The sequence below is a fragment of the Ammodytes marinus genome, assembly GCF_949987685.1.
Source record: "Ammodytes marinus genome assembly, chromosome: 9".
Taxonomy (NCBI): domain Eukaryota; kingdom Metazoa; phylum Chordata; class Actinopteri; order Uranoscopiformes; family Ammodytidae; genus Ammodytes; species Ammodytes marinus.
This window is the reverse complement of record NC_137213.1, coordinates 14,923,304-14,933,604: the sequence shown is the minus strand read 5'-3', so window position 1 is coordinate 14,933,604 and position 10,301 is coordinate 14,923,304. Positions and strand designations below refer to the sequence as shown.

Below are 10,301 nucleotides of genomic sequence, written 5' to 3'. Positions count from 1 at the left end.
ATGCCTAAACATCAACCTCATAAATTAACAAACATGTTTCAGGTTAATTTAGTCACTTAGAAACATAAATTCCCAAGTCTTGGTTCTCCTTATAGGGCTTTATTATAAAAGAAATCCTTGATAAAACAACAACTTTCGAATACAAGAAGTAAACGCATTAACTGTTTTGGAGAAGGTGAGGGGGAAGAGGCCAGAGCAACACATCACGACACTAAACAAAAATGTAAAAGATACAATATATGAAGTGACAAAACGTGGCAACACAAGCTCAAGAAAAAATAAAAAGCGAGCCTACTTCCAGTTTGAACCGGCTACGTTTGTAGAGTCAAAAAAGCATATAGGTACTTCAAAGCAACATAATAATGTCTTTGGGCAGAAACTATCATTCTGCATTGTGTACTTTAGCAAAAAGGGACAACTTCTGTGCGAATAATCAATACATTTCACTTCACATTTTTTAGATTTTACCCCTTTTACGTGGAGGGTGAAAAAAAGTAGTAACATGTTCACAACAAAAACAGGCAGAAGTAAAGCAGAACAGGACTGTTTTAATCGCTGACATCCATGTCCTCTTCATGGTGATCGTCTGCTCCGTTGACTTTGGCGTGTTTCCTGGGCCGTGACGTGCCGTTACCTTCCACGGAGCGAGGGGACTGGGCAGAGTCGTCAGAGTCCTTTCTGTACTCCCGCTCCTTCTCACTGTCGTAGCCTTGTTCTTCTTCATCATAGTCCCTGGTGATCTGTGAGGGGGAACCAATGGATGTGACATCCTAATGGTGTAGTGTGTAAAATTGGAATATTTAGTCACATCAAGTGGGGAAAGTTCTAGATGGCAATGCCCCCCCTTGGTAACCCCTCCCTTTACAAATTATTACAGAAGCTACAGTGGCCTTCAAGGACAAGAACCTAGTCACTAAAGATGGCATCATCCACCACTGCCTTAAGTCTTAGTTAGACCCACTATAAAAAATAAATGCATATGGCCATTAGGTTTGTCCATTCTGTGCTACTATAGAAACATGGCAGTGGCCTCTGTGTAGGGTGAACCACTCATTTCAAGAGAGGACACTAATTAAAACATACATTACATACTTTACTACTGAATATTAATTACATTTCTACTGATATTTCCAAAAAATGCAAATACATTCTATACACTGCACCTTTAAAAGCACAAACACTCCCAGTGAAAGAATGAAGACTTGGGTGTCAAACGTACCACGCCAACCTTTGGGTCTCCTTTCTCTCCGTCTGATTTCCTGTCCCGCTCTCGTTCTTTGTCTTTGCTTTTCTTCTTCTTGCTTGTGGAGCGTTCACGTTCCTCGCGTCCGCGCTCTTTATCACTCTTGCGGTCCCTGTCCCTTTCCTTGTCCCTTTTCTTCTCCTTCTTGTGTCTGTCAAGGGAAGGAGAGGAAAAGTCATGGTTGTGATAAAATGACTGGGATGTACCCAGAAAAAGGACACCACAATTATTTGGTCTGGACCATAGAAAAAAAATTAAACAAGGGTTGTCTTTCACTTTGGGCCAATTCTTTGGGTTTTCATTATTGGTCCTAAAATAATATTTATAATATCCTGTGTTTGTTCCACTTTTCTTTTTTTTGTTGCGTGACATCTTGTTATTGATGCACATGACATCTTGTATTATGCACAATATAATATATATATACAGGTCCTTCTCATATAATTAGCATATTGTGATAAAGTTGATTATTTTCCATAATGCAATGATAATAATTGAACTTTCATATATTTTAGATTCATTGCACACCAATTGAAATATTTCAGGTCTTTTGTTGTTTTAATACTGATGATTTTGGCATACAGCTCATGAAAACCCCAAATTCCTATCTCAAAAAATTAGCATATCATGAAAAGGTACTCTAAACGAGCTCTTAACCTAATCATCTGAATCAACTAATTAACTCTAAACACCTGCAAAAGATTCCTGAGGCTTTTAAAAACTCCCAGCCTGGTTCATTACTCAAAACCGCAATCATGGGTAAGACTGCCGACCTGACTGCTGTCCAGAAGGCCATCATTGACACCCTCAAGCAAGAGGGTAAGACACAGAAAGAAATTTCTGAGCGAATAGGCTGTTCCCAGAGTGCTGTATCAAGGCACCTCAGTGGGAAGTCTGTGGGAAGGAAAAAGTGTGGCAGAAAACGCTGCATAACCAGAAGAGGTGACCGGACCCTGAGGAGGATTGTGGAGAAGGGCCGATTCCAGACCTTGGGGGACCTGCGGAAGCAGTGGACTGAGTCTGGAGTAGAAACAGGGCTGTACAGTGCGACAGTTTTGATCGCATTTGCTACTGAAATTGATCACGTGCGATGATGAATACGAACCCATTAGCACTCGTGCGACAGGTTGATAATGAGCAGATGCTGTCTCTTTGAAACACAGAGGAGAGATGCACAACACTGCTTAGAGGGCTCTACATTAACACTGCGGGTAAATGAGTCTTAGGCAAGTAAGTTATTGAGTCCACCTCCACTTTGGCTGGTGAAAGATGTGTGCTCGGGATCTGTGCGGGTGCAGCGATTCTAGGTATAAAATCTTCACCAACGGCAATTACCGGAAGGAGCTCATGTACAAACAGAACATTTCCTGTGCGCCTTCACATTAAAAGCCTGTTATTAGCCAAACGTTAGTTGACTTTTATTTTGAAGCCGGTAAGAACAGGAAGTTAGCGCTTTTTTCTAGCTTGAAAGGCAACTCATTCAGCTGCAGAGAGCAGTCAACAGTAGCCTAGTCTATTTACAAAGTTTTAAATAAGCCACTGAAAAGCTACTCCCAACACATTCACAACAACCTATTTAATTTATCCTAAATTGTACCAATATGTATACTTATTTATTTAATAGGCTATGTTTAATGTTTTAAAGTTTGGTTTTAATTAACAGAAGGACATTATAATAATAATTCTGAATCAGCAAAAAATTGCAATTGGCAGGTTAGATTCTTTTTTCTAAATCGCAATCAGTGCACCCCTATTAATTTTTCTACAATTATTACTGCACCCACTAGGATATCATATTAATTGTGAATCTCAAATGAGACCAGGATGACATGCTCAAAGGTAATTAGAGCAAAATGCAAGGGTTAAGGTTATGCAAGTTTTCAATCATAGCCTACTTTGTGTGCTACCAAATTTATTTTTGTGCTACTGAATTTTTTTGCTTGCTAGCACCAGTGCTACCACCTGAAAAAATAAGCGTACAGCCCTGAGTAGAAACATCCAGAGCCACAGTGCACAGGCGTGTGCAGGAAATGGAATACGGGTGCCGCATTCCCCAGGTCAAGCCACTTTTGAACCAGAAACAGCGGCAGAAGCGCCTGACCTGGGCTACAGAGAAGCAGCACTGGACTGTTGCTCAGTGGTCCAAAGTACTTTTTTCGGATGAAAGCAAATTTTGCATGTCATTCGGAAATCAAGGTGCCAGAGTCTGGAGGAAGACTGGGGAGAAGGAAATGCCAAAATGCCTGAAGTCCAGTGTCAAGTACCCACAGTCAGTGATGGTCTGGGGTGCCATGTCAGCTGCTGGTGTTTGTCCACTGTGTTTTATCAAAGGCAGGGTCAATGCAGCTAGCTATCAGGAGATTTTGGAGCACTTCATGCTTCCATCTGCTGAAAAGCTTTATGGAGATGAAGATTTCATTTTTCAACAAGACCTGGCACCTGCTCACAGTGCCAAAACCACTGGTAAATGGTTTACTGACCATGGTATTACTGTGCTCAATTGGCCTGCCAACTCTCCTGACCTGAACCCCATAGAGAATCTGTGGGATATTGTGAAAAGGAAGTTGAGAGACACCAGACCCAACACTGTGGATGAGCTTAAGGCCGCTATCGAAGCATCCTGGGCCTCCATAACACCTCAGCAGTGCCACAGGCTGATTGCCTCCATGCCATGCCGCATTGAAGCAGTCATTTCTGCGAAAGGATTCCCGACCAAGTATTGAGTGCATAACTGAACATAATTATTTGAAGGTTGACTTTTTTGTATTAAAAACACTTTTCTTTTATTGGTCGGATGAAATATGCTAATTTTTTGAGATAGGGATTTTTGGTTTTTCTTTACTTTTTTGCCAAAATCATCAATATTAAAACAATAAAAGGCTTGAACTACTTCAGTTGTGTGTAATGAATCTAAAATATATGAAAGTCTAATGTTTATCAGTACATTACAGAAAATATTGAACTTTATCACAATATGCTAATTATATGAGAAGGACCTGTATAAAGTATGAATTTCACATCAATACACCTACTTGCGAGGAGACGGAGACCTGGAGATTTTCCTCTTGGGAGACTTCTTTGGAGGAGATCGGCTGATGCTTCTACTTTTCCGGCGTCGCCTGTGTATCAGAACAGGACCCCCCACAGATCTGAAAATGTAATACTGCAACTCAAAACTGAATAGATTGGGTGATCGCACAATAGAAAGAGCGCATGGTAAACTGTTTGCTGTACTAACCGGCTCCCGCTGCGCGACCTCCGGGCTGTGCTGTAGCTTTTAGGCGGCGTTTTGGATCTTCGTCTCGCTGAATCGTCTTTCTTTCGGTCTCTGTGGGTAACATTTTATTTGCAGATCTCAGAAAAGCTCAGTGGCATCTTCAACTATTATTGTCATGATTGAAGCATAGTTGAGTCAAGTGAACCCACCTGGATCTGCTTTGAGAACGCCTGCTTTGGTCCCTCTGGTGGGTGTGTTTCCTGCGTGGGCTTTTGGAGCGCCTCCTGCTTCTGGAGCCCGACCGTTTCCGAGATCTGCTCCGGCTGCTTCGCCTGCAACCGGGGGCCATTTAATACCACTTATTATTCTCAAAATACCAAACATCTCCCATCTCAACTAATTGAGATCATTTACAGTTAAATAAATCACCTGTGTCTTGAACGTGAACTGGACCGCTTCCTTCTGGACCTGGATCGAGTCCGGGATCGAGTGTGCTTCTTTTTGCTGTCCTTATCTGCAGGAGGGAAAAGAAGTGTGCTGCTTAATATTGTCAAACTAGTTATAGGGAAATACAGCTTTACTAGCGCAGCGCACACAAAACAGACATTATTTTAGACTGCAACCGCACTCACTTCCAGGCTCAATAGCAGCAGAAATGAGTGACTGGGCCTCTCTGACTCTCTTCATGGCCTCTTCCATTTCTTTGTTAGACGCGTCCGCCTTCAGGCTCGCATTCAGGTTCAAGCCTGCAGCCAAAGGATTCATTCTGAAACACGGGGAAATGAATTAGTGGAGTCATCATTATTTAAAACTGCGTTCAGGTAAAAAATAAATCCGCAACCTGACTTACTTTGGATCTGTCATGAACTTTAACAACTGATCAGCAGCCTGTAAAAAACAGTGGTGAGATCATTAAAGGTGTGTGTCATTGAATAAGCTAAATAACATTTTGAAAATGATTCATGAGTTGAATCTCATTCATGATCTGCCTCTTACCTGGGGATTCATATTGGCTCCAAATCCAAATGCAGCCATTGCGTCCATATTCGGAGCACCAAAAGGGTTCCCTCCCATCTGCAAAGAAACCACACAAACGCAAGGTATTGGAAACTTTTGTTTTGCTGGCGTTAAGATTTCTACCTCTATCTCTATAGGTGTCAGTGTGCACTGGTAGTTATGAAATAATTTCCACATTTTGACAGATGAAGACAGTTTCACACAAAAGACAACTTTAAGATGTCACAGCTGAAAATGAACACTCATCTGCTAACGACTGACCTTTATTTTTCACCAATCTATTGAATAGTCCCTTTTCTTAATAACACAACATCAGCAGAATAAAATGTAAGCCAACATGAATGAGAAATCCTTAAAGTGCTCGGACACACACTCAAAAGAGAATATCTGTAATTTCCAAGGCAACTGAACAAACACAGACATCTGCTGATGAAGACCGCAAGATACAATCTAGGCTCCAAAACTGCAGCCAAATGGAAAGCAATTCAAAGTTATTGTAACTATAGCAAGGACACACACACACTAGACAATGTAGTATATCTTGTCAGGGATGGAGACAGTGAATCTTACCTGTGGGTTGCCCATGGGATTGGGCGTTGGCAGAAGTCCTCCTCCAGGCATCATTCCTGCAACAGCGTTTGCTGGCGCCAACAGTGACAAAGCTTTTGCCTCATCCGGAATAGATCCTACAGGGAAATAAAAACAGGCATTAGGAAAGAACGACATATTCACACGACGCACACACACATCAACAACAGAGAAGACATTTTGGAGAAGACAAAAGAGAAAAACAAATTCTTCACACTGCATTTCTCCATATTAGGTTCAACAAAATGGTTTACCTTAAAGATCAAAGAAGAGTTCCCTTTAATTCAACATAATCATTGCAGTGGTCATAACTATAGCTGGAATATATCACACTACTCCAATGAACACTGCCAAGAATATATCACCTGCGTGTGTTTTTTAAGTCATGAACCAAACGTTAGCAAGCACAGCTGCTTCTCCAGTTGGGTGTGCCCTCAATTTTCATTTAGACGTTTACTGAAACAAGCGACTCACGCTGGCGGCTTCGCTACTAAAAGCACACAGAGAGAAATCGAGATACACACAACAGAGAGAATTTTAGGGATTTGGCAAGAACACTATACAAGCTATGAGTGTTTACTTACCAAAAACACATATGTCAGAGGATATAGTGGTGTATGCTAAATGACAACAGCAGAATTCAGGGTGGGTAGCGTGCCCGCTGTACATCGTTATTCTAATATCCTTACCTGCCACTGCAGCAACTTACAAAACGTAGGTAGAGGATAACTGGTTTAATTAATCTGCTCTACCACAGTTCAATTAGAAAATATATTTGATGATCTTCATTAGCAAATATTTCAGTAATTGTTTGTAGAAAATGGACCAAATGGACAAATAAAACACCTCATAATCATCTCACAGTAAATCCACCCCCAAAACAACTCATTCACAAAAAGACATGACCTTCATACGGACAGACAACAATGACAACATTTAAATTAAAAAAAGCACGCTGAAGAGAGAAATTTCTGCTGGAGACAAAACGGTTGGATGGTATTTTCAGCAGGGCCTGGTATACAGGACTGGCTGAGCCAGGAAAAAGAACTGTAAAACACAACAACAAAAGGAGAGGAGACCACTGTTAAAGAGAATATATTTAACCAACATTTTGTCATGTCGGGTGGGCAACTTAAGACAACTTATGATGAGATGTAGAATGACTGTGATTTAAAATGACAAATCATCGACTAGTGTTCCCTTTGTTTAGTCCAAACATTACCTGCTCACATATGGTGAAGTATGGATGTGCGGTGTGGGCTGCCTGGGTATTATTCACACCCAGTATCACTGGACAGCCTTCTGCCACAAGACCCAAATAACTCATTATTATGTTACACATTTGTGTAATGTAAGGCTTGCAGTTTAAAAAGGTATTGTCAACAAAATCCCATGAAAAAAAATGAAAACAATGCCGTAGTGCATCTTTTAATACTTTGATTTCTATTGTCTGCAGCCCTTAGACAGAAACCCATTTGTTCAAAAACAGGTAACAAACATATATTTTTTATTTGTATAAAAGGCTGCGTGATCTGTAATGAACTACTTTTAGTGGTGGATTAATACATATTTAGTTTGATATTGAGTATTTACGGGTGTAGAACAGTGCCTAATTTCATCATAGTAAACAAACGTGTCACCTAGTGCATTACTCATTATTTTTGGACAACAATGCTCTTTTGTTATTTTCATTGGATTTGTTGACATCAAAAAAGGAAGAATATCGCCTTATCTGTTTAGGAGTAATGCAATAGCCATCAAATAAATGGCAGTGGCATTCAAAGGTATTGCAAAACTATGCAAACTAGGCACCGTCTCAGGGTGTGTCCCCGATATCTGACATTTAGAGTTTAAACTCAACCACCTAGGAAAGATGGATGAGACAGAAGGTGAGAGAAAGAGAAGGCAGAGAAAGAACAGAGGACACAGACAGAGTGGGGTGGGACTTGAATGCTTGCTGGCCTTTGCATATGTCTATAATCCCCTGTTGGCAGGCAGAGGACCACTTTCAGCCGTCAACGAGGGGGCTGCCATTGCCTTCTTCACTACAAAATCACACACACACACATACACATACACACAAATAACAGAGAGAAGTTTAACAGAGGATAGTCCAATATGGGGGAGAAAATAAAATGCATATGGTTAAGAGTTGAAACAACTTCACTTCTGAATTTTGAGGTGTCTGCAGCGCCCGCAGCTCGGGAAAGTGCAACTCCTGATCTGTAATGCAGATTTTGGTACACTGCACTTTCTCATAAAGAATTATTTAAAGTTTTAGGCTGAGACAAATAGCTTGATGTTCTTTTTGCCAAATAAGTAGAATCCAGTGTATCAACAAAACTGAAAAGTTGGTGATAATACAGGTGTAGCATGTGCTTCCACAGTTTACCAAAAATCGGACTATAGCGCTCTGCTTTCAGCACTTCTTATAGCCAATGGGAGGGAATGGCATCATGAGAATATCAGTATCATGAAAATAAATTATGCTAAAAAGCCCATATAAAATTGCCAAGGGGAGTTGACTTGGAATGCAATTCACAAATAGATGAAATCCTTTTTTACATTTTCACTATTCAAGAGTCATTCAATCAACAAGGGACCACTCATACGAGGGAATAATAATGAAGAAACAAACCTTCAGCAAACGGGACCACGATCAATGCTCTGTCCACAAACACGGTGTTCGTCAGATGCTGAGAAACTCCAACCGACTCTGGCTCATGGAACTTCACGAAGCACACCCGCGATGTCACCGGCATCTGAGAATCGCTAGTGAGGAAATCAATACATATAACAGCATCAATCACAACGTTTCAAGTACTCATCTAAAACGTTGCATCTTTTTTTTGTCCCGTCGTTTGACAACGTACTGTGGACTGGTCCTATCATACTTTGTTATGCTGCGGTGTCATGATAAAATACATTTAAGTAAATCCTCCCAACACACAACAATACTGTCATTATTAGAAAATATTTACCATATTAGTGCAATGCCTCACTGTTGGCTTGTGAAAGCAGGGTGTGCTTTAATAATAAGATAATGTATTGTCTTTAGTCAGTATCTCTATGAAATTGTTCACTGATTATATACGAGGCCATTGAAATAAAGCAGGGTAATGACAATGACCCCCTCAAAACATAAAATGTCCCGTCATAACTACTTCCGTTTCCAAAATGCTGCCTTATAAAATCAAGGCCTAGATTATAAATGGGAGCCATCTTCTTTGTTTTAGATTGTGTAAAGGTATCTAATGCATACTTTTATTATAAAAAAAACATTTTTCAAAGATACAGCAATGAAACAGATTTTGGAAGAGTGAGAAAGGAAATATTTAAATAATGTGTGATGATTAAAAGCAGGTAATTTAAGGAATACATGGAATAGTCAATGATGACATTAATATATAGGGGGGGGGGGGATGGTTTCAACATTGACCCATCTTGTGCAAAAGAAGGTAATATATACGCTCATGTTTTTTTGGTAGACATAATCAACAGGTTAAATTACGATGACCGTGAATGCAACATCAGCCAAGTGTGACTGTATTGAGTTACTGTTAGCATGTTAGGCCTGCGTTTCATTATTATGCAACCGTGGCCTGTTTAGGAAATCACGCCGCTATTATGTGAATATTACCATTACAGGTTACTACAGCGGACCACCAACAACATTAGTCTACTCACTCTGGAGGAAATAACTTGAGTTCTTCGATGGTTCCCAGAAACCCGAACAGAATCCGCATCTGCTCCGAGGTGGTGCTCGGAGACACATTTGTCACTTGGACAACCTTCGTGCTGTAATTCATTTTCCCCGATTAAAAACCTGTCTAAACAACGACAGTACAGTAAAAGACTAAACTTATATCAAATTAACGACTCTCCACTTGTTATAAATCAGTCTGTTTGCGAGTTTATTAGCAGGCTAAAATTGTTAGCTGTAGACTACGACAACAGACTATCGTTCCGCCGCCATATTGTAGTTTCGGGTGAAGCGCGCATGCGTATAGCTGGACTGATTTTTTTTTACACGCTCAATAACCAACAGAGGTCTCTCTTTCCTTTTATAGATGGTAAACATGTAGGCCCTAGACTAGAGGCACATTCAGTGTTGATGGCAAAGGAAAATCATCCAGTAGGCCTATATATGTGCAATATCTATACCATCATGGTAATTTAGGTCTACATGTAGCCTAGCCTATAGCTTCTCTGTGGACTTATTTTGTCCCATCTCAA

At 40.4% G+C, this 10,301-nt stretch overlaps 1 protein-coding gene across 3 annotated transcripts; it reads right to left on the bottom strand.

Moving 5' to 3' along the window:
• Positions 1 to 83: 83 nt before the first annotated feature.
• On the bottom strand, positions 84 to 10,032 carry LOC307255764 (uncharacterized protein). Of its 3 annotated transcripts, none has more exons than XM_080034534.1 (12): positions 9,753 to 10,032; positions 8,704 to 8,837; positions 6,048 to 6,163; positions 5,457 to 5,534; positions 5,311 to 5,348; positions 5,093 to 5,226; positions 4,890 to 4,974; positions 4,670 to 4,792; positions 4,482 to 4,571; positions 4,276 to 4,392; positions 1,220 to 1,394; positions 84 to 770 (listed from the first exon to the last, which is right to left on the bottom strand). In XM_080034534.1, exons 1-12 carry the CDS (start codon positions 9,872 to 9,874, stop codon positions 549 to 551), a joined length of 1,434 nt encoding a protein of 477 aa, XP_079890660.1. In that variant the 5' UTR covers positions 9,875 to 10,032; the 3' UTR covers positions 84 to 548. The 3 variants fall into 3 exon arrangements, with proteins under 3 accessions (XP_079890660.1, XP_079890661.1, XP_079890662.1); XM_080034535.1 differs by having other exon boundaries at positions 84 to 740; XM_080034536.1 differs by having other exon boundaries at positions 4,276 to 4,362.
• Positions 10,033 to 10,301: the final 269 nt, after the last annotated feature.

Coding starts and splice junctions, on each gene's coding strand:
- LOC307255764 (XM_080034534.1), bottom strand. CDS start 9,874: ATGAATTACAGCACGAAGGTTGTCCAAGTGACAAATGTGTCTCCGAGC. Junction 8,838..9,752: donor CTCAAGTTATTTCCTCCAGA/GTGAGTAGACTA, acceptor TTTCCTCACTAG/CGATTCTCAGATGCCGGTGA. Junction 6,164..8,703: donor CGTGGTCCCGTTTGCTGAAG/GTTTGTTTCTTC, acceptor ATTTCCCTGTAG/GATCTATTCCGGATGAGGCA.